At 45.3% G+C, this 25,044-nt stretch overlaps 1 protein-coding gene across 4 annotated transcripts in view; it reads right to left on the bottom strand.

The window, feature by feature from the left end:
• Positions 1-3,877: 3,877 nt before the first annotated feature.
• The window catches only part of CPEB1 (cytoplasmic polyadenylation element binding protein 1), a 90,338-nt gene continuing 69,171 nt past the window's right edge, over positions 3,878-25,044 (bottom strand). For all 4 annotated transcript variants that reach the window (XM_068275639.1, XM_068275640.1, XM_068275637.1 and 1 more), the window contains 4 exons: positions 24,713-24,911; positions 21,660-21,754; positions 10,218-10,298; positions 3,878-5,308 (listed from right to left, as the gene is read on the bottom strand). In XM_068275639.1, the coding sequence (XP_068131740.1) occupies positions 5,198-5,308; positions 10,218-10,298; positions 21,660-21,754; positions 24,713-24,911 (486 nt within the window). In that variant the 3' untranslated portion in view covers positions 3,878-5,197. The remainder of the gene's footprint in view (positions 5,309-10,217; positions 10,299-21,659; positions 21,755-24,712; positions 24,912-25,044) is intronic.

Below are 25,044 nucleotides of genomic sequence, written 5' to 3'. Positions count from 1 at the left end.
GGGGGGCTTTGCTGGGGCATTACTAGGCTTTGCTTGGCTGTAAGCTTTGCTGGGTTGGGACCAGAAGGCTTTGCTAGGCTGGGGGGGGGGGGGGTTGCTTTGCTGGGGCCTTGGGGGTTTGATTGGCTGTAAATAGGTAGGTGCCCCCAGCACAGGTTAGATAGGTAGGTTTTTCCATAGGTAGGTGCCCCCATTGGTAGGTGACCCCAGTATAGGATAGGTAGGTTTTCCCCATAGGTAGGTGACCCCAGTATAGTTTAGATAGCAAGGTGCCATGAGTAAAGCACTGGGCAGAGTGGCAGGAGAGGGGGAAGCAGTGCAGTTAACTCACCTTTTGATCCCCACAGGCATGCACTCCATCTCCTTCCAGGTATCCCTCACATTATTAAAAGCACCCCGTGATGACATCGGTCATGTCATCACAGTGAGTGCTGTAACCAAGGAAACAGATGCCAGGAAGTAGGAAGAATATTGAGGCTGTGCCTGCAGGGATCGTTTGACTATACTATGCCAACTCCAATGCTGCTCTGCCCAGTGCCCCCTCTCCTGCTGCTCAGTCTGATCAGGGCACCATGGCAACAGGTTCACTGGTGTGAACTACTGCAAGTGGTCTGAAATACCAGAAAATGTCAGCGCTAAATATAAACATTACCTGGGGCAAGTCCTTCAATCAGGTTTGATGAACTGTCCACTATACCTGTAAAACTACACCTGCCAGCCTGTGTGGTACACCATCCTAATACTCACTGTGGTCCTTTGCTTCATGGAATAACTGGCCCAAAGTACAGTGTGAATCGCATGCTTCAGGGCAGTGGCCATTCGAGGTCAGCTCCCCTACTCAATGCATAGCAAGCAATAAAGAAAGTCGGCGTCCGGCACTGCAGTAGCTCGTGATTGGGTCACCAAGATAGTACATCTTACCCTCACCCCTCTAACACGTGTGCTCTGGGTGCAGGAAAATAGTCCTAAGTATATCTTCAATAGTAGATTAATTCCCTGGCACTACGTAAACATGGGATTAAAAAGCTTTGTTTCAGTTTACAGTATATCCATATGCTGCCAGCATGACATCACAAGTCCAACTTAACAGTTCCTAAGTGATGGAATGGCTGTGGGGCAGTGTGGGAGTGGCAGCCCACCTGATTATAGTTTAGTGCGTTACAGCATCTTCAGGGGCAGTGTGGCCTTTTCTACAGATGAAAGCCGACAACTTTCTCTCCCAAGTTTATGTAGCGCCAGGGAATTGATCTACTATTGAAGGGGCCTGCATAGCGTACTCCATTGACAGCAGACATGGTGGTGGCTTGCTCCATTGTCACAACTCGTGTCCCTCCACCCAATGTGATATAGCATAGATGAGGCACAGACTGGCTCAGTGTTCTAGTGACCTGATCTCCAGCCGCCCATCCAGTGTCCTATATTCATCACTACAGTGGCACCTCGTGCAACCTTTTAGAATATGCTGCTGGGTCACATGAGATGCCGCTGTATTCCAAGGCAGCAGGATGTGTGGCTGGTGATCCTATCACTGAACTGCTGAGTGTATTGCTTTTCTACCACTGGCGGTGGTGGCAGTGGGGGGGGGGGGGGGTTTGGGAAATGAGGCAGCACTTTTATTTTTAAGATTGCAAGGATGAGAGTCGCTGTATATGCTATACCATATCTTTGAATCTAGGCTTTGTACTTCAGAGGAAAGATCAGGTGATTGTGGCAATGCTTGGGGAGGGCATTTTTTGGGGGGGTTCTCACAATGTTTTCTTTAAGCAGTGATAAGCCTAGAACCTGCTCTGATATGTACTACCCATTTGTTACAGCAGTTGTACACATGCAAGAATGCTCCTGGCCACTGTACACAGCCCGGCAGGAGCATACACCACTGCTCTGTATAGCTTGCTCCAGTCAAAGCAGGTCACTTTGGTGCGTGCTCCTTCCCGCGCTGCACCTGACTTGGGTGCTGCCATGTTAATGTCTTGGCCATGTAGCAGGATTTTAATTGTTATTTGGGTGCCCCAAATTACTTTACTCCCAGTTGCTACGATCTAAGAGGGAAGAACAGAATTTAGAGCCACCTAGTATTTCAGCAGCAGCAGCAGGGTGAGACATTCAGCTCACCCTGCTCCCATCTGACTGTGCAGCCAAACTTGTATGCGGCTTTCACTCAGCCATGAATTAGGTGGGTGAGGCAGAGCTTCACAACTATTAAACAGTACCTGTAGGGGAAGAAAGTGCTCCAGATGGGTGCTGATCTGAATAGATGGAAGACTGGATAATCCAGAGGCTTACCCTGTCCTCTGCAAGCACTCATGCACATGCAGTAGCAAGGACCTGATCAGGCTCCGCTTTTACTGCCAAATCCTGAGCAGGTCAGTTACTGTGCATGCAGTAGTGCCAAATACAGGTTGCTAGGGCCAAGCATTTGAGGCTCATGCCCCATATAACAGCACCATGATTTTCATGTGGTACCTCCTGTGTGTAGCGATGACCAGGCAAAAGAATAGCACAGTGATCTTCTGCACATGGAGGTAGTCTGACAGATGCAGGTGGAGTGATACAAGCTTTAAATCAGAAAGAAAGAAAAACTGGCACTGCTGTCATGGGACTGATACAAGGATGGTTTTCAGGTATAGGAGGATAAGGGTACACCTTCGGTGTGCTCAGGACGCTGAAGTGAACATCAAACATATATATAGCAAAAAGAATATTCCATCCGGCACTACATGTAAAGGTTAGATGTGTTATTTATTGCATCCATCTTCCAGATCATAAACCGATCCACAGTTTCTACACACATGTGCAACGTACCCTTACTGTTCCTAGCTGTGCAGCAGGTTGGGAGCAGCAGTCCGCCTGACGGCAGTTTTGCTCGAACACGAGCTTCTTCCGAGGCTCGATACAAGCTACTGCATGACTTGAGAATAGTCTGGCCAGATGTGCAGGAAAGTCCTTGCTGAAACCAGTGAGGCTAGAGGACTTAAAGGGGCACTATCACAAAAAAAAAAAAAACAAACTTCCCAGATAAAAACTAAAATTTCCTTTATGTGGTTTAATGTGATGTTCTGACCTCGGATAGGTTTTGGACTAGACCATCTCACAGGGGATTCTCAAGGTTATTTTCAAAAGCACTTGCTGAACAGCAGTAGCCCAGTCCAACTGCCAGAATAGGGAGCAAGCAAGTAGGCTGGTGGTCTGATAGCTTTGTAGAAATCCTTGCCTGAAAAGGTTTTTAAAACGGAACCCAACTTACCCTATGAGGTGTTTGGTTCAAAAACTGGGATTAACAGCAAAGAACCATCAGATAAAATGTTTACTTTTTCTATGTAGCCGTCACTTAATTTCCAGTGCATTTACTCTGGAGCAAATTTACTATATAGCACCAGAATCATGGATAGTGCACACCAAGATAGCTTTCCAGATCGCCAGTGCTTTGGATAGAACTCTGCTACTGAAAACCTATGAGGTTGTTCTCAGTGTTGTAATTTTTCTAAAATTGCAAACCTGCTGCATGTAGCATTGTTTGGAGCAATTCAGCTGGCATAAATGAGCAAAAACGCATTAAAAAAAACCCTGAAAAATCACTTCACAAAATAGCCATTGCTAAACACTAGCTATTACAATAGCAATTGTGGTGTGCACTAGCCCTAGGTGAGATTTTGAACTATAATCTTGCAGTGCCTAACTGCCATGTGCAGTAAGTTTTGCGGTATCTGCTGCCCCTCAATCCACTGGTGTGCCTATACTGACCTATTACCGTACTATACCATGGATACCACTTTAAGAGCATGATTCAATTCTAAGTAGAGTTATAGATGTATATACAGGCATAGTACTTTTCAAGCAGATTATAGCATTTGTAAAGTCTTAATAAAATGCCAAAACATTTACTGCTTCAACGTGTTTATTATGTGCCAAAACAAGGAAAAAAATAAAACACCACATCTGTAGGTTAAGTGCATTTTTCTGCTTGCATAACTACATTGAGGTAGAGACTTTACACAGCTTCACAGGAATGCCCACATAGGGCAGCTAGTGCAGGTTTAGCTCAGCGTGTACTGGAAAGAGGGAACATTACAGACAGTGGAATCTTTGGCACAGAGCTTCCAAACAGAAGGAGGGGGGACAGAAATAAAACACGGACATAATTCAAAAAAAGGCTAGCAACAGTATGCAAAAGTCAGCTGCTTCCTATAACAAAACAAAAGAGCCTAAGAGCATGGGCACATTCCCTCCAGGAGAAGGTCTCATCTCTCTAGCCTCTACCCCATTCTCAAAAGAAAATTCAAAGTTACAGCCCTTTACTGTCCAGCCAAACAAATAGTGATTAAAAACTACCATCCCCTGAAGTGCAAATTAAAAAGTGCAACAAACTTCCTTAAAACTATATATACACACACACAAAGTCATAATCTGTTTCAGCCAAGGCCTCATGTCTGTCCTTTTTGTTGCAAGTTCAGTTGTACAAATATCTTATACTCATGTTTGTTCTTTACTAGCAGCTCCCAGAAACAGAAAAGTTGCAATAATGTTAAAAGCTGCCAGGAAAAGGAAAATGGACTTAAAAACCATCTTTAAGAGTGTAAAAAGGAACTGGTAAAAATCCCACAGAGGGTAAAAATATGAAATGATTTGATTTAAATAAAGAGCAGAGTCTGCTATTGTTGTATCAGTAAAAATACCAACTGAACAACCAGTTTATGTAGTTCAGGTGGGACGTTAAAGAAATCAGAAGGCACTGTATGGCAATGGCAAAAAACTGGGTAACTGCCAATGAAATATGCATCACCCGCAGTATTTGCAAGGGACATAAAACAAGAAGCATCTGCAATAAAAAAGACCAAATGAAAAAAAAACACAAAAAAAAGACTGAGGCATTAATTAAACCTTCAGAAGTTCAGACCCTGTCCACACTGCTTACATTCAGCAAGTGTGACTAGAGTAGGAACTGCAAAAACATCTGGGGGTGATAGGCATGCCCTCCAGAACCATAAAAATCTATCCCTGGCAAGATATCACTGTGCACAAGTGCAAAAATAGTTAAAGTACAGCAAGTGCCAAAATAATGACGTGATTTCCCCCACCATCCACTGACTTCACTCCTGGAAACAAAAAGTTGCAAGTGCTTCATGTGCTGCCAAGAGGAACGCAGGACATTGTCGTCAGCACGTTTGCTCTGAAGTAGGATTGGCTCTGATTGACAACATTAGCTGGAATCCCGATTCTTCTGGTTACGCATGAGTGGGCGATGATGACGCAGAAGCTCCATTGCGTGCTGCCAATGCCAGCAAGAGCGGCAGAAATACTTGAAGCAAATCTAGGAAAGAAAATGGAGAAGGCACATTTGTATTCAGTTTCTAAGCATTTAAAGAAAAAAAAAAAAACTACAAGAATTTTTACTAACATTTTAGGTGAACAGATGCCTCTGTTGCAGAGTACTTTAAACATTGGGCACCTCTTGGTCATTGAATTAGCCATGTCACTACTATGCAGGAAACTACTATTTTCATGCACATTTTCTGCACAGAAAAACTGAGAACTCATGTTAATCAATGGGCTTAGTTCATATTTTATGTGTTACATGTGCAGGGGGGGGGATGGGAAATGTACATTGCCAGTTTTCTTTATCAATTACATTAGTTGCTATGAAAAAAGTGCAAGTTTTTCAGAAAACGGGAAGAGTGTTCCCTGCCTTACCATTTTCCAAATTTTGTACCACAATGATGTTGTCAAAGAAATAGTAGGAAAATACACCAGCCAAAGCTTCCTTGAGGCTTTGTCCAGATGGGCTTAAACTACTGCCGTGTTTATTAACGGTGGCCACTAATGATCCAATATTTTTCATCCAATTTTACCAACTCCATGTAATATAAGGGCCCATTTCCACTGCAGCCGCACGCGTCTGAGACGCGTGGCGGCACTTCCGGATATGCCGTTACGCTGACGAATCCCATGAGCCGTGCCATGCACGGCTATGGGATTCGCACAGATTCGGATGGAAAAGCCGGCCGAATCTCTAGTGCAAGAGATTCGGCCGGCGGCTCAATTACTCACTATGGCAGAGTTTCCCTGCACGATTTGCCTGAGGGAAAACTCTGCGGATTCGGCCCAGTTTCTGAGCAAGTGGAAACAGGACCTAAGAGTAAATTGAGTAAACGCATTGAATGGATAATGTAGGCAGTCCCTTATATTACATCGGGTGGGTGCACACCAGAGCGGTTCTGAAGAGTTTAAAGTAAAGTCAGTTAAAATGAAGAAATTGGAGCAACTTTAATATTTCCCCTTCAAATAATACCAGTTGCCTGGCAGTCCAGCTCATCTTTCTGGTCAGTGAGAAACAACCGTGCAGGTAATCATGTTGGATTTTTATCAGAAAAATCTGATCTGGATGCTTGTTTTAGGGTCTATGGCTTAAAGTATTAAAACCAGAGTATCAACATGATAGCTAAATATGTCCCCTTAGTGTCACCCAATATGGGATAAATGGCACGAGCGGTGAGCACTTTAGTACCGGTGATCTCAGTACATGGCTGTGATTTTCATCCACGCTCAGAGGTAGAGTTGTGGGATGTCACATGACAAGATAACACCCCCCCCCCCCCCTTTTAAGATGCTCCCTAAACTTTCACCGGCCTCTGGAAGTAATGGGTACCCCTGGAGTGTATGTGTACCAGCTTTTATTATGCACGGCTATGTGGCACCTCCACTGCTTTATTTTAATCAGTTCACCCTTGATTAATGATAGATGCTTCTGTTGAATTTATATAAATGCTGTACAGTTAAATTCATATATATCTTTACTATGTATTACTGTCACTTCATTGATATATACATGGGTTTGTATGTGCAATTGTTATGCCTCAAACCCCTTTGTTGAAGAAAAAATAAAATAAAAAGGGTAAGTGGGCTTTTGATGCACATTTATGGTTCAAAAACCAGACCAGCACAGAGAATCAGATGGCCTCCGGTCAGACATTGCTGCTTGGAACACAAAGGCATAGTATACCAATAATTGTTTAATACAGTTAGGTTTTGAATAAAATACCCTTGCATTTTACATGGTTAAAAGGGAAGATCCGGAAAAAAAAGTAGTTACCCAGGGCTTCCTCCAGCCCCTGGCAGCAGATATGTCCCTTGCTGCAGCTCCGGTGTCCCCACCGTTGCAGATGCTGACCTCACCAGGTTTGCATCTACTGTGCCTGTGAGAACACGTGACTGCACCACTAGTGATCACGCTAGTGTTTTGAAGCGTTCTACACAGGCATAGTACTTCAGCACACAACGCTCCAGACCACGTGAACGCATTTGCAAGCTGCAAAGCTATGTGGTCGGCAGGCACAGTAGATTCTGACCTGGTGAGGTTGGCATCTGCAATGGAGGGGACCCTGGAGCTGCGGAAAGGGACATATCGGCTGCCAGGGGCTGGAGGAAGCCCCAAGTACATTTTTCCGCCCCTTGGATCTTCCCTTTAAAGGGGAACTGAAGAGAGAGGTGTATGGAGGCTGTCATGTTTATTTCCTTTTAGACAATACCAGTTGCCTGGCAGCCCTGCTGATCCTCTGCCTCTAATACTATTAGCCATAGCCCCTGAACAAGCATGCAGCAGATCAGGTGTTTCAGTGGTTCAGACTTATAAGTCTGATCTGACAAGACTAGCTGCATGCTTGTTTCTGGTTTTAATCAGATACTACTGCAGAGAAATAGACCAGCAGGGCTGCCAGGCAACTGGTATTGATTAAAAGGAAATAAACAGGACAGCCTCCATATAGCTCTCTCTTCAGTTCCCCTTTAAGATAGACATGTCATTCTCAGTACATGCAGTGCAATGGTTTTTACTACAAGTAGAAAAGTGACAGCCATCATCTCTGCTAGGGATGGTGATTGAGAAAAAGAAAACTCATCTCCAAGCAGGGTTGAAGCAGAATTTTGTAATTTAATACAAATTTATGGAGCTTTAAATTGGACCAAATGGAACACTAGCACTTCAGTGTGTTTTCCGACCGCATGTATTTGCATAAACTTAGTATAAAAAGGTCACAAAACTCAGAATTTGTATCTTTGAGGATCCCTAGACATTAATAATCTGTCTAAGACTTTGTTTCTGGTCTCTACAGGGTTAAACTATACGCAGTCTGTTGACATGCTACACAATGGTGTTAGCCGTTCATGCAATGTCAGCATAAAGAGATCACGTGTATGGTTAAATATAAGTTATAAAATGAGGGAAAACCACACATGTTAAAGGGAACCTTAACTGAGAGGGGTATGGACGTTTTCTTTTAAACAATACCAGTTGCTTGGTAGTCCTGCTGATGTCTTTGGCTGCATTAGTGGACAAACACCTGAAACAAGCATGCAGCTAATCCAGTCTGACTTCAGTCAGAGCACCTGATCTGCATGCTTGTTCAGGGGCTGTGGCTAAAAGTATCAGAGACACAGGATCAGCAGCAGAGTCAGGCAACTGGTATTTTAAAAGGAAAAATCCATATCCTCAGTTTAGGTTCCCTTTACAGCACACCCGGGTCATAAGTACACCGGGGTCATAAGTACACCGGGGTCATAAGTACACCGGGGTCATAAGTACACCGGGGTCATAAGTACACCGGGGTCATAAGTACACCGGGGTCATAAGTACACCGGGGTCATAAGTACACCGGGGTCATAAGTACACCGGGGTCATAAGTACACCGGGGTCATAAGTACACCGGGGTCATAAGTACACCGGGGTCATAAGTACACCGGGGTCATAAGTACACCGGGGTCATAAGTACACCGGGGTCATAAGTACACCGGGGTCATAAGTACACCGGGGTCATAAGTACACCGGGGTCATAAGTACACCGGGGTCATAAGTACACCGGGGTCATAAGTACACCGGGGTCATAAGTACACCGGGGTCATAAGTACACCGGGGTCATAAGTACACCGGGGTCATAAGTACACCGGGGTCATAAGTACACCGGGGTCATAAGTACACCGGGGTCATAAGTACACCGGGGTCATAAGTACACCGGGGTCATAAGTACACCGGGGTCATAAGTACACCGGGGTCATAAGTACACCGGGGTCATAAGTACACCGGGGTCATAAGTACACCGGGGTCATAAGTACACCGGGGTCATAAGTACACCGGGGTCATAAGTACACCGGGGTCATAAGTACACCGGGGTCATAAGTACACCGGGGTCATAAGTACACCGGGGTCATAAGTACACCGGGGTCATAAGTACACCGGGGTCATAAGTACACCGGGGTCATAAGTACACCGGGGTCATAAGTACACCGGGGTCATAAGTACACCGGGGTCATAAGTACACCGGGGTCATAAGTACACCGGGGTCATAAGTACACCGGGGTCATAAGTACACCGGGGTCATAAGTACACCGGGGTCATAAGTACACCGGGGTCATAAGTACACCGGGGTCATAAGTACACCGGGGTCATAAGTACACCGGGGTCATAAGTACACCGGGGTCATAAGTACACCGGGGTCATAAGTACACCGGGGTCATAAGTACACCGGGGTCATAAGTACACCGGGGTCATAAGTACACCGGGGTCATAAGTACACCGGGGTCATAAGTACACCGGGGTCATAAGTACACCGGGGTCATAAGTACACCGGGGTCATAAGTACACCGGGGTCATAAGTACACCGGGGTCATAAGTACACCGGGGTCATAAGTACACCGGGGTCATAAGTACACCGGGGTCATAAGTACACCGGGTCATAAGTACACCGGGTCATAAGTACACCGGGTCATAAGTACACCGGGTCATAAGTACACCGGGTCATAAGTACACCGGGTCATAAGTACACCGGGTCATAAGTACACCGGGTCATAAGTACACCGGGTCATAAGTACACCGGGTCATAAGTACACCGGGTCATAAGTACACCTGGTCATAAGTACACCTGGTCATAAGTACACCTGGTCATAAGTACACCTGGTCATAAGTACACCTGGTCATAAGTACACCTGGTCATAAGTACACCTGGTCATAAGTACACCTGGTCATAAGTACACCTGGTCATAAGTACACCTGGTCATAAGTACACCTGGTCATAAGTACACCTGGTCATAAGTACACCTGGTCATAAGTACACCTGGTCATAAGTACACCTGGTCATAAGTACACCACCACTTACTGCTTGAAAATGTACTAAATTGTGAAGAACATGCTGACTTGACTGTTTAATAAGACCTATAATGGATTGAAATACCTGATCTCTGCAGAAAAAGGGACCCGGCTGGGTATTGCAAGCCTGGCATACTGAATCTTCAAGGTATGGGTCAATTTGAACCTGTAAAGAATTAAAAGTATTTTAACCTTAAGTTTTAAACATACTTGCAAACCTCTGAAAGTACATAGTGTGCATACTATAAAGCAGTGTGAGATCACTCATGCCACAGCAGCTGATAGCCTCATTTTCCCACAGAAGCACCTTTACAGATAGTGGTCCTTTACTGCAGTACCTGTACAGCTAATGGTATACTTACGTTTTTATCACTCCCCATCCTTGGCGCTTTGAGTCCGCAAGGAGAAAAGCGCAATATAAATGTTTTGTCTTGTCATCCTCTGAAATACCTCAGGGTGCTGTGCCATGCAATGTAACTGTTGCTCCTTAGCCACAAGCTCACGCTACATGTCCAGCGGTTCTTGGCCTTTTCACCCTAAATTGCGCACATTACGTGAGATGACAGTACTGAATAGGTTGCCTCCATACAGAATACTCAAAGGACCTGATAGGGAACTGCACCTGCTCAGATGCTCAAATCCCCATCTAGTAGTAGCCAAAATGCTGACTAATGGCGATAGCGGGACAGCCCAAAGTCAAAACAGTCAGACGCATGAATACACATGCGGCAAAACCGTAAGCACAAACAAAAATAGATGTGTAATGAATACTGAAGCATCAATCGTCTATCAGACGTATCCATAGACATACCAATCCGATAGCGTACAAACAAAACATGGGCCAATTCCCCTCACCACACATGTTAGGCAGAGTAAGGGAGATTTACACAAAAAATAAATAGTCGCTGACTAGCAGCCGCAAAAAATGGCGGCCGATCAGCAAACAGGTGCCCCCAAGATTAAAGAAAAAATAAACATTCCTAGAATGGCGGTTGCCAGGGACAGCAGCCAGTCTGGGATGCAAACAATGGGGGGGGTTAAGTCGCCATGCCCAGACCCACTTACATAATGGCGGCCAGTCAGGGGTGGGACCCAAACAAACCTTGGGACAAAGTAGGCCCCAGGTGCCCTGGTCAATTAACCACTTAAGCCCTAATTGGACAAATATGTTTGTCCAGTGCAGGGCCGGATTAACCACCAGGCAACAGAGGCAGTTGCTTTGATCTAGTGAAAGGTCAGGGGCCCCAGCAGCCCTAAGATTTATTGCCCCTGTTAATGTAACTCTTTATGGTCCGTTAAAAACAAAGTCTTCAGGAATGCTCTCCGTAACAGATAAGAGACAGTTTCCTCCTGGATATTTTCCCCCCTCCCCCCTTAGTTTAGCTGTCAGACATAGGCTGGGTTCCGGAATGACTAATGTCATTGGTGTGATCGCTGTCCAGCATTCACTAAAAAAAGTGTTTTGAAAACACACAGCAGAACTATTTGCTAGCCAGAGCCAGGGACATCTGTAGTTAATTTTCTTCCATGCTAACATTTACCCTTCGTTTTATAACCAGAGTTATACCTGAGTGTGTGGCATTATCCGGCAGCAAAAAAAAAAGCGTGAGCAAATTATCTGTGTGTGTGTGTGTGTGTGTGTGTGTGTGTGTGTGTGTGTGTGTGTGTGTGTGCGTGCGTGCGTGCGTGCGTGCGTGCGTGCGTGCGTGCGTGCGTGCGTGTGTTTTACCCCCAGACCACCTTTCATTCAGTGATTTAGGGCTGGTCTGGTGTATTCAGGTTTGTTGTAATGCTGGGAATGCACAGTGAGTTATGCACCGGATGGCGGCATGTCATTGCTCGTCCGCGCAGATCGATTCCCGCTAGTCCCCACAGGCATCCCTTATCAGCCGCTGGATTCCCTGCTATTGTCCGCCCGCGGGGATCAAGTAGGGAATCTATCCGGGTCATCGGACCTGTCGGATATTATCGAGCCATCAGCGGCTCAATTGATAAGGAAGAAACGAGCTGTGTATGCCAGGCATTAGGCAAAGTGAAACACTAGCCTAGCTGATAAAAGTGCAATTAGAGGGCAGGCAAGCTGGTAAATACACAGCATGATGCAGAGCATGCCTGGAGGGTTTGGCAGGAAAAAAAAAATCTGTCTTGTTTCTGACCATCGTTAGGACTGCATGTGTGGATAAAGTGTTAAAGTTGAAAAGTTTGACAGTCCCTCCATGAGGGCTGCTTTCTGACTTGTGTGAGAGACCAGCAGGGACAGAAGTCCTATTACAGGCAAGTAGCCTCTGTGTGATGTGGGACTGCAATACAGATAAGCTCTCTGCTCCATCTCAGGCCATTCTTAATTTCTCTCCACTCCTCTGGGCTAGTGAACGCCAAAATCGCAATAGCAATCGCTAGCAATTTGCGAGTGCGATTTTGTGAAGAGATTTTCAGAGAGATTTTTAAATGAATTGCTCCAAAAAATGCTACATGCAGCAAGCTTGCGATTTTGAAAAACAACAATGCTGTTGTAGGAACACCCTCATAGGGTACATTAGCCAAGCGCTTTTCAAATCGCTGTTTGTGTGCACCAGCCCTCCCTCATTCACCTTTGTTTCCCCTTTTCCCCTAGTGCTGGGTGTCTGTACTTGTCATACAGGAAAGCTAAATAAGTGCAATCCTGGTGAGGCAAATACCTTCTTCCCTCTCAGAGTCCTGAGCAGGGCGTAAATGTGAGATTACTCACCAAGCTCCCTGCATTCCACTAACGAGATCTCGCTTCAGTCTGGGGCATCTCTACCTACCTAATACTTGGGGGCACCTCAAACTAATGTTGAGGGTACTTCTTGTTACCTTATTCTAAGAGGCACCTGTGGTTACTTACGCCCGGCAGGAGAAGTAGGGGAGGTGAAAGCTGGGCAGGCCAGCCAGCACACTTGCAGTGTCTGTGCCTATGGACTCCTGTGATGTAAATCCAGGCCTGATATTGCTGCTATGGGGCTCCTGGTTTGGGTAACCGATGCGGAGCGCCGTATACCAAAACCACCTGCTTTGTCTTCTCTCTCGTTATTAGAAACCATAATCAAAAGCTGGCCATACATGCATCAATCGTTACTGACAGATTTCACTATGATCGAATCAATGGCTTTTCCACCTGTCGGTACCAAGTAGGAATGTGGCCTATAGGGTTTCATACTATGGTAAAGTGGGTTGTGTGCAGGCACTGACCACCAAAAAGGCATGGATGTTGAGGGGGTGGGGTGGGCGAGAGAAAACCGTGATGGAAGGGGAGGTACCGAAACTTCGGAAATTAGCATTAGCGAGGCAGGGATCACGGTGCCAGGAGGGAGGTCAGTAAAGATGTGTGGCCTGACAGATTATACCAAAGGGGAGGACATAAGTGAGTGGGGGAGGAATGAGCCTTGGGGAATTAAAGTGGCCATACAGCTGTTGATATCTGGCTACCCATACGGGGGGGGGGGGTGACAGCTGGCTTTATATATACTGGTGGGTTATCTGGCTACCAATAGTGGGGGGGTCACTGCTACCTAAACTGGGGGAACATCTGGGAACCTTTACTGGGGTGTTGTCTTGCTATCTATTCTGGGAGGACATCTGGCTACTACCTATAGTATGGGGACATCAACCACCTATACTGCAAGGACATCCCTCACCTATACTGGGGGGCATCCTTTCAACAGGGTGGCTGAGAGGGGCCCAAATGTATTGCTTTGCTTGGGGCCCTGTGTGGTCCTAATCCATCTCTGGTCCAGTGTAGTTGGAGACTGCAACACCAGTTTGTTATTAAATGAGGTATATGTGGTATTTTAACTGCGAAGAGTTGTAGAAAACATTTGTCTTTGTGTCTTAAAGAGGAACTGTAACGACAAAACGGCCCCTGGGGGGTACTCACCTCGGGTGGGGGAAGCCTCAGGATCCTAATGAGGCTTCCCACGCCGTCCTGCGTCCCTCGGGGGTCTCGCTGTAGCCCTCCGTACAGCCGTGACGCAATATTTACCTTCCTGGCTCCTGCGCAGGCGCTCTGATGCCTCTCGGCGCCGAAGTAGGCGGAAATACCCGATCGCCGTCGGGTCTGCTCTACTGCGCAGGCGCAAGTTTCCGGCGCCTGCGCAGTAGAGCGGACCCGACGGAGATCGGGTATTTCCGTCTATTTCCGTGCCGAAAGTCGCCACAGCGCCCCCGCTGGAGCCAGCAAAGGTAAATATTGAACTGACAGTCGGCACAGTCGCCGGCTGTTCGGAGGGCTGCGGCGAGACCCCCGTGGGACAGAGGACGGCGTGGGAAGCCTCATTAGGATCCGGAGGCTTCCCCCACCCGAGGTGAGTACCCCCCAGGGGACGTTTTTGTTGTTACAGAGTCTCTTTAAAGCTTGGGCACACGTGACAAAAATGGGTAGGGACAAACTCAAGCCAACAAAGTAATTTTCAAAAACTGATCAAATTTGGGAAGGTCTTAGCAAAACTACGAGATATGTGGTAACGTTTTAACCCTGATAAGTTGTAGAAAAGAGTTGAGAGTTTTAGGGTTGAGGTCCATATCTTGTGTATTCTATTTAGTCACAATCAAAATCAATCAATACAAGACTTGTAAAATGAAATCAAAGTGAAGGAATATAAGAAAACACATGTATTGTTACCTTAGGAACTTGGCTTTTTAACCACTTCTGTGCCAGGGGGGTATTTTTCTGATCGGTGCTGCGTGGGCTCTCCAGCCCGCAGCACCGATCAGTTAGCAGCCAGGGCGATCAGACTCCCCCCCCCCCCCTTTTTTCCCCACTAGGGGGATGTCCTGCTGGGGGGTCTGATCGCCGCCGACTGCTTGCGCTTGCGGGGGGGCTCTTCAAAGCCCCCCTCCGCAGCGCTTCCTGGCCTTCTTCCCCTTCCCTCCCTCAGTGAGCAGCGCTGGACGGATTTCCGTTCTGCGCCTGATGGGATAGGCTTTAGCCTATCAGATGCCAGCGATCCCCAGCCAATCAGAGGCCGGGGATCGCCGATCTCTATAGCGCTGCTGCGCAGCAGCGCCGTATATATATGTAAACACCTGGGAAGATCTTCCCTGCGTGTTTACATTTACCCTGCGAGCCGCGATCGGCAGCTCGCAGGGTGTTCACGGAGACACCCTCCGTGAACTGACATGGAACAGCCGCTCATACCAGCGGCCATTTCCATGGAATCCACTTCAGGATTCAGGGGCGTACTTAAACGTACGCAGAATCCTGAAGTGGTTAAATATGTTTGTCATGAGGGTATATTACTATTTTTGCAAATAAGGTCTCAATCATCAATAGTGTACAATGAGAACAAAAAAAAAACCCCACCAATCTAAATGTAATAACCGGGATGGATGAGCAAATAAAATTTTGGATAAAGCTAGATTGGATGTAAATGGAAAAATAGTATGTTTTTTCTATTTGTTACATTAATTTACCTTTAAAATGCATAGAAAATAAGGTAATTACTAGACAATTTCCACACTAAAAACCTAATTTGCCTAAAATAATTTAGGTGTGACTAGTAGTAATAAAGTTGACAAATTAATGGGAACAGTGCGGATATGTGAAAATTACTCTCGTCCTGAAGTGGTTAAACAGCAACACATTACCAAGAAGTTAGATTTGGGTTTGTCTCCATCCTACCATGATTGGTTTAGTGACTGGATGGCTGGCTTTCTCTAACACTATCCTCTGGAACTTCCCCCTTCCCTTTTTCTCATTAGCTTCCATATAGTTGGTTGTTAGATTATCCATAAACAGCTTAATTACTGTATGTGCCAGAAAGTTCTATGTCCGTTAATGACTAATGATAAATCTGCACTATACTTTGTTATCTTCAGGGGCGTCACTAGCCTTATTTTAGGGGGCCAGTGCCCCCAACATATCCTGGGGTGCCCCCAATTTCTAGGGGTCCCCCACTGTCCCCCCCAGCTGCCCGCAGCATCAGACCTTGATCAGCGGGCGACCACTAGTGCAGGCGCTAGGACCTAGCGGACACCGCACTGATATGCGGAAGTGACATCACTTCCGCATATACAGCATGGTGCGCCCGCTCTAGCCGGTCGGGTCGCCTGCTGATTGAGGTCTGACGCTGCTGCTGGCTGTCAGGTGAGGGGTGCCTGTCACTCCCTAACCTGCGGGTCCCCTGTCACTCCCCACCTAACCTGCGGGTCCCCTGTCACTCCCCACCTAACCTGCGGGTCCCCTGTCACTCCCCACCTAACCTGCGGGTCCCCTGTCACTCCCCACCTAACCTGCGGGTCCCCTGTCACTCCCCACCTAACCTGCGGGTCCCCTGTCACTCCCCACCTAACCTGTGGGTCCTCTGTCACTCCCCACCTAACCTGCGGGTCCCCTGTCACTCCCCACCTAACCTGTGGGTCCTCTGTCACTCCCCACCTAACCTGTGGGTCCCCTGTCACTCCCTACCTAACCTGGGGGCTCTTTTCACTACATACAGTGGGGGGTTCCTGTCACTATATACACTTGGGGAACCTGTCACATGCTTAACTATCCAGGCAAGCCCAGCATCACCACCAGCCCAGAATCCTGGGCTGTGGAGTCAGTACAAAAATCTTCAGACTCCAACTTTGATTCAATTTATGAAACCATGACTCAGTACCCAAAATGGCTCAGACTCAAGATTCCTCAACTTCGACTCCTTAGTCAAATACTTAACAGGGCTGTGAATTTTGAACAAAAATCATCCTACTCTTGACGTTTATGAAACCACGACTCCAACTCCAGGTGCCCAAAACTGCCTCAACTCCGACTCCAACGCGGACTCTACAGCCAAGCCAGAATCACTGTCAAAAAGGCCACAGCATCACCACCAGTCAGGCCAGCATTTACTTCAACCAGCCAAGCACAGCCCAGCATCACCGCCAGGCCTTTCAGCCCACACATTCCCAGTCCAGCCAAAAACAGTATTGCCAGGCACAGCAGCCAGTAAAGGAGAATTCAGAAGCCAGGTGAGAGTGGTCTACCAAATTAAGGGGGCATTCTGAATATTTATGTGAAATGCTGTATTTATGTGCCTCATGACTGCTGAATTTGTCATGTTGGGGGCCTCACGATTGCCGAAATGGTCTTGTTGGGGTCACATGATTGCTGACTGCGAGACTATGGGAAAAGCTGAATCATGACAATAGCATTAAAACTACTTTAGCTTTTTACAAACAGAAAATAAAACGGTGAGGTTCTAAAAAAAGTGAATACATTTTTTCAGGAGTAGGATGGATGAAATTGTTTATCTTCAGTTTATTTTCAACTTGGATTTTCCATAATGTTCATGTATGAGTTAAAACGTTTGTACAGCATTTAGCTTAAATTGCTGTTGCCACTTTGCGATAGGCAAGTGACTTTTGGGTTGCAGTTTGGGCACTCAGCCTCCAAAAGGTTCGCCACCACTGTCCTAATCTAATGTCCCACCATTGCCAAGTTCATGTAAATTTGTCTCCACTGGAGACCACACCCACATTATGGTCCATGGCCACACCTATTTTTCGGTACAACGTACCCCTCATTTGGCGCGCTAGCTGCAGTGTGCTGATCTCTGCTGTCTACAGTATGTACATTATAAGCTGTTCTCTAGTGCCTGCACTGTGTGCTGATCTACCTCCAGTGTGTACCGTGCCTTTACTGATTGTAAACCAGCTGTATTGTATGCTGATCCCTGCTACTTTCAGTATATACAGTATTAGCTGTAAAGCCTGGTACACATACAATTGTTATTTGCCAATTTTAGCTCTGTTCAAACTCATTGTCTTTTGGCCCACTTCCTGCATGGGGGTGGTAAAATTGGTCAGTGATTGACCAAAATTGTATGTGCGTATACACCTTTGTAAATTATCTAAATAAAGGACAGGGGGCTCCATCCAATATTTCGATGGGTAGGCCCGTTATCAGTAGCTTACACCGCTAAGTTCATGTACATTTGGCCCCACCTATGGCCACACCCATTTTTTTCCGCAGCACGCTGCATATACCCCCACCTAGTGCCCACAGGTGCCCCTGATCTCCAAGGACCCTAGGAACACCCCTGATTATTTTTGCCCATGTTAATTATATTCAATTGCTGTAACCGTACTGCCATACAATTTAAACTATGTTGAAAGTTGTACTTTTCTTTAAAAATTAAAACCGCAAAATATACATCACTAAATATAGATTCAAATTGCACTCACGATTGAGACCCCCAGGATCCATAGCATCCAACCTAATCTAGAATACTTCACGTCTCAATAATACTTTGACCCTTTCACCCCCCCCCCCCCCCATGGGGAAGGGACAGATTCAATGACCTGTACCCTCAACTGGCTGACATGGCAATGTGAGGCAAAATGACTAGCCACAGCCTGTTCGCTCGTGCCAGACCGAATAGCAGATTTATGTGAGGAGATGCGATCTATAAAGGACATCCAAGGTGAAAATAAACTGATATAAATTGTATCTATCTTCAGTCTCCTAAAAAAAAAAAAAAATTACTTTAGATATTCCATTTTTTTTTTAATATTTAAAAGAGTACCGTAGGGGGTAGGGAGAACAAAAACACTTGAACTTACCTGGGGCTTCTAATGTTCCCCCATTTTGCCACATGGGTATTTTTGGCGTATTTTCACGCAAGTCATGCATCTTTTTACATTGGGCTGTCCTATCACCATTTGTCAGCATTTTGGCTACTACTTAATGGGGAATGGAGCATCTGAGCAGGTGCAGTTCCCCATCAGGCCCTCTGCAAGAGGGAGGGATTTTGAGACAGATTTTTCAAGGGATTGATTGGCAACAGTGCACCCTGGTTATTTTTCATTGGCTCCTTGGAGCTACCACTATATAAGGCTGCTTTGATAGTTTTTATCAAGTCAACATGGCCTCTGAATACAGAGGAGTGCCTCTCGAAAAGTCATCGCTACCTGCCCTATTTGCTGTATCCTGATGCCTTAATAAAAGCTTAAATTACTGAAGACAGTGCTGGGTCCCTTCTCTTCGAATCCTTACTGCTGTTCCTGGTAAAGACGGACAACGACCATAGCACATCGCTCTTGGATGGTTGGGTGCTGCCTAATACTCTTCTGCTACATGTACCAGTATTGGCGATGTCAAACCACACAATGAGGTTTCCCAGATTGTAGAGTTTTGAATGTCTCATCTATGCTCCACACTTGTTATGTACAATGTACAGTGCTATAAGAAACCACATAGGTGCCTGCTGCCTGAGGCATGCAGCTGAGTGGTGTTTTTATTTATAGCACTGTACATTGTACAGAACAAAAGTGTGGAGCATCAGAATTCCCTCCAGGACATACTGTAGTATTAATTGCTTTGTGGGCTCTCTTTTCTGGGTAATCATAAATGGGCTCCGCTATGTAAAGGGCTTGACTGAAAATGCCAGTTTCAGTAGATTTTCATTACATTTAATGTTTATACCGAATCTGTTTAATCTACTGGAAAAAAACAAACACCATGGATATTCAGTACAAAGTGCAAGGCCGTCAAGAAATTAAAGTGGACCCAAATTAAAAATACAAGATTTCAGAAATACATAGTTACATAGTTATAGTTATTTTGGCTGAAAAAAGACATACGTCCATCGAGTTCAACCAGTACAAAGTACAACTCCAGCCCGTCCCCCACATACCCCTGTTGATCCAGAGGAAGGCGAAAAAAAAACCCCACCAGGCATGGTCCAATTAGCCCCAAATGGGAAAAATTCCTTCCTGACTCCAGATGGCAATCAGATAAAATCCCTGGATCAACATCATTAGGCATGACCTAGTAATTGTAGCCATGGATGTCTTTCAACGCAAGGAAAGCATCTAAGCCCCCTTTAAATGCAGGTATAGAGTTTGCCATAACGACTTCCTGTGGCAATGCATTCCACATCTTAACCACTCTTACTGTAAAGAACCCTTTCCTAAATAAATGGCTAAACGTTTTTCCTCCATGCGCAGCTCATGTCCTCTAGTCCTTTGAGAAGGCCTAGGGACAAAAAGCTCATCCGCCAAGCTATTATATTGCCCTCTAATGTATTTATACATGTTAATTAGATCTCCTCTAAGGCGTCTTTTCTCTAGACTAAATAAACCCAGTTTATCTAACCTTTCTTGGTAAGCAAGACCTTCCATCCCACGTATCAATTTTGTAGCTCGTCTCTGCACCTGCTCTAAAACTGCAATATCTTTTTTGTAATGTGGTGCCCAGAACTGAATTCCATATTCCAGATGTGGCCTTACTAGAGAGTTAAACAGGGGCAATATTATGCTAGCATCTCGAGTTTTTATTTCCCTTTTAATGCATCCCAAAATTTTGTTCGCTTTAGCTGCAGCGGCTTGGCATTGAGTACGATTATTTAACTTGTTGTCGATGAGTACTCCTAAGTCCTTCTCCAAGTTTGATGTTCCCAACTGTATCCCATTTATTTTGTATGGTGCTAGACCATTGGTACGACCAAAATGCATGACTTTACATTTGTCAACATTGAATTTCATCTGCCATGTATGTGCCCATATAGCCATCCTATCCAGATCCTGTTGCAATATGACACTATCTTCCTGAGAGTTGATGATTCTGCACAATTTTGTATCATCTGCAAAAATAGCAACATTGCTCACTACTGCATCTACTAGGTCATTAATAAATAAATTGTAGAGCACTGGACCCAGTACAGACCCCTGTGGGACCCCACTGCTAACAGTCTCCCATTTTGAGTACGATCCATTGACCACAACTGTTTGTTTTCTGTCCATTAGCCAGTTCCCTATCCATGCACACAAACTCTTCCCCAGTCCTTGCATCCTCAACTTTTGCACCAGACTTTTCTAAATTATAATAGCAGCCTTTTTTCAGCTGCATGACGACAAATAAAATATTTTATATTTAGTGGAGAAACCCCTCCCTTCCTTTCAAATTGCCGGGACAGAATCTGGCAGACTGGTGGAGTAGATGGTGTCCAGCAAAGGAGGAATTGCTAGTGGCTGCCACCTGTATAACCCTAGTTATGCAAAGAGGAGGGTGAAAAGCATGCACTGAAATGGTCATAGGCTTGGAGTGTTTATCTTTGTATGTGTCAGAGTGGTGCAACTTAATATTTTGAATGAAAAAATGTTTGGCTTGGGTCCGCTTTAAGCCTGGTACACTATGCAATTTCCCGTCAGATGGGTCAAATAGATCAGTTCTGACAGGGCCGATCGGAAATGTACTATCTTTATCAATTTGCATAGAAGTGATCAGAAAATCTATCAGAAATCTGATATGTCAGAAATTAACCCATCTGATGGGAAATTGCATTGTGTACACCAGGCATTAGATCCTTGAACTGGTGCTGCCGATCTTTGAAAACCTGCAACACTTTAGGCACATTTTAAAGTGTTCTATGAAAAGTATATAAAAACTATGGCTTAAACATTCTATGAAATGCACGTGCACAAGACAGCCAGCATTCATGTTTTAAGGTTAAAAATCCTCATTAACAAGTCAAAACATTTTAATTCAGTGGTTTCAGTAGTGCTTTCATACTATAGTTAGTGTACATACCTTCTTTGTAAACTTGGCAGTTTTTATTTCAACAAATGCAGCACTCACAGCCTTTAGATAGCTACGCTGGTTGTTAAAAGTCACACGCCCAGATCCTATGGGAGAAAATGTATTAGCTACCTTGGTAGTTTGATAATTACAATTTGGTAAATGTGGGAGGATCTGTGGATAACCGCTTTTAAATGTAAATGGTTGTCACCACTACACCATTATGGACAAAGTTAGCTAGGCTCAAGTGTTCTTTCTACTAACCATATTCTCCTGTTAGCACTACGAGCAATATCCTCCCTTCTCTGGTCACCCTATTCTCACACTCACTTAAGACTTCTCTAGATCTACCCTCTGGAACACCCTCCCGCAACACATCCGCCACTCACCCACACTAACCCTTTAAAGAGAACCTGTACTGAGTAAAAATATTTAAAATAAACACATGAGGTAACTTCAAATGAACATTACATAGTTACCTTGCCATCAGTTCCTCTCAGAAGCTCACCATTTTCTTCTGATAATAATCCCTTCCAGTTCTGACAATATTTTGTCAGATCTGAAATATATCAGTTGCTGACAGTTATATATCAGCAGCTGTCAGTTATAGCTGAGAGGACAACTGATGTACCAGGTAATGTCCATGTTTCCCTATGGCTCAAGTGGGCGATGTTACAGTTTAACTGTGTGCTGACCAGAAAGCTGTTATGGGTAATGGCCATTTTCAAAATGGAGGACGGAAAATTCCCTTGATCACAGTGAACAAAATAGGACGCGGGACAGGAGAAAGACACTGAGGAGTAGACTACATGGAAGGTAAGTATGACTTGTGTATGCTTATTTTGACTTTTAATTTTCAGTTCAGGTTTTCTTTAAGCACAATCTGAAAACCTCTTCAGGCAAGCATACTCCTTGGACACTTTGGCCACAGACCAGCATGTCTACCATCTCATACACAGCTTCCCTTTACCTACTGTCCCCATCCCTTAAATCTTTGGACTGTGAAGACTTCCCCTTGACCAGAGCTCTTACCATTTCTCACAATGCTGTGTAATGTGTGCAAACCTCCCACCCCTGTGTAAAAATCTGTAGTTTGTTTACTGCATCAGCGTTAATCCACCATTGTCCTGTATAAACCTCCCTGGCGCTCCATTTCCCCAGGATTTCTGTGCAAAAAGTGATCCAATTTTCATAACTTTTCCTGTAACTTGCCAAAATGTCAAGGGTCTAGTATACAGTGCAGGAGTACATTGGTGTATACCGTTCGCAGCATGTTTTGTATTGACGTGCATAACTGTCAATACTACCAGGGAGGTTAGAGTGTAATGCAGTTGGAGCCCCCTTTAAAAATTATACATACATGGGGTTTCCTCCAGCCCCTTGTCCTCAGTCGCCTTCTGCACCAGCAACTCACTTTAGGAAATCCTCCAATCAGGGCCAGTCTGTGCAGGCTGGCCAGGCACGCTCCAATCACCAGGAGCGTACTGCGCAGGCGCACATCACTCCAGGCGACGTGATTGCGGCAGGCGCGCACGCGGCAGGGTATGTGCAGTTGGACCTGGGGCTAACTGCAGACAAAGGGGGAGTCAGAAGAAGGTGGCATAGGAGCGATCAGGCGGGAGGAAGCCCCAGGTATTTTGCCTTTATTCACCCATCTCAGGTTCCCTTTAACTGTTGTATTTTTATTTTGTATTATACCCTGTATGCTGTTGTACACTGCCACAGAAGATTGTCTATCAATAGTACAGTAATGCAACAGCTAATCTGCCTAAAATCTGCTCCATGTCATTTCTATCATAACAATTTGCCTCTTTCAGAATCAATTTTATTTCGCCAAGTAAGTTTGCACCTACAAGGAATTTGTCTTGGCAGTTGCTTAACAAACGCAAACAAAAACAATACAAGGACAGACAGTGTGTATATTACAAGTCAAGGACATTTATGCAAGTATAGTGGCAGTAAGCAATGTAAGAATTGTTCATTTACAGTTCTGTGCTGATTACTATCAAGTCCTAGCAGCTCTAACGTGGTTCAGCATCAAGTATGGCTACTGCTTGAGGAAAAAAAGCTGTTCCTGTGTCTGGAGGTTTTGGTAGCGATTGACCGGAATCTTACTCCTGAAGGCATGCGCTGGAAGATGAAGTGAGCTGGGTGAGAGGGGTCAGAGGCAATTTTGGTTGCTCTTTTTCTGCACCTGCTAGCGTAAAGATCCTGCAGGGAAGGTAAGCTACAGCCAATTATCCTTTCCGCTGTTCGGATGATGCGCTGCAGCCTTACCTTTTCTAATGCTGAGCAGGAGCTGAACCATACAGTCATAGATTATGCTATGGTGGATTCAATAATTGCAGTGTAGAATTGCACCATTAAATTTTGAGGTAGGCCAAACTTTCAGCTGCCGTAGATGGTACATCCTCTTTCGCTTTCTTGACAATAGTGGTCGTATGGTTATCCCATTTTAGGTTGTGTGAGATCGTGGACCCAAGAAACAAGACTACCCGGGTTATTGTGGATCCATTTATGGTTAAGGGGAGGTACTGGGGGAGATCTAAAGTCTATCATCTCCATGGCTTTGAGAGCATTTAGTTCCAAGTTGTTGCTGCTGCACCAGGAGGAAAGCTGTCCCACCACATGCCTGTATGCAGACTCATCCCCGTTTTGTATGAGACAAACTACTGTTGTGTCATCTGCAACCTTCAGAACCTTAACAGATGGATCTGTGGAGATGCAGTCATTGGTTTACAGTGAGTAGAGCAGTGGGGAAAGCACACAGCCCTGGGGTGCACCAGTACTGACGGTCAGAGAGCTTGATGTGTGTTTACCAAGTCTAACACGCTGTCTCCTATCGGTTAGAAAATCGGTTATCCATTTGCAGATGGATTCAGGTATGTGTAGCTGGGAGAGCTTGCTGTGTAGCAAAGATGGCATTATGGCATTAAATGCAGAGCTGGAGAACTGAGCAGATTGCAATGGTGCCATCCATTTACAAATACTGGGGGTGTGGAAGGCTGAGGAAAACTGCACTTTAGTTTATAAGTACAGATATCTGAAGTGAAAGACTCGCTTACCAATTGGGTACTTGTGCTTATCTGTATCAATGCCAGCATAGACCACTCCACCAAACAGATCATTCATTATGGAGGCAAGGGCTTCAGCATTCAGCATGCCATGCAACGCACCAACAAATACGGTCTTACTGGGATCCAGACGCTGAGATGGGCTGCGCACAAAGTTGCTGTCTGCCAGTACCCAAGGAATGACCTGCACCTAGATGTCAAACAGAAACAAGGTGACAAACATAGGAAGATCAACTTCAATCAAAAAAGGGCTAGTTGCCCAGTAGACATACCAAAAAACGTGTTCTAACCTAGCTGCCCTTCTGGTTTCTAAAGCCCTCTAC

The sequence above is a fragment of the Hyperolius riggenbachi genome, chromosome 3, assembly GCF_040937935.1.
Source record: "Hyperolius riggenbachi isolate aHypRig1 chromosome 3, aHypRig1.pri, whole genome shotgun sequence".
In the NCBI taxonomy this organism is placed as follows: Eukaryota; Metazoa; Chordata; class Amphibia; order Anura; family Hyperoliidae; genus Hyperolius; species Hyperolius riggenbachi.
The sequence above is the reverse complement of the archived record's forward strand: the minus strand, read 5'-3'. Positions and strand labels throughout refer to the sequence as shown.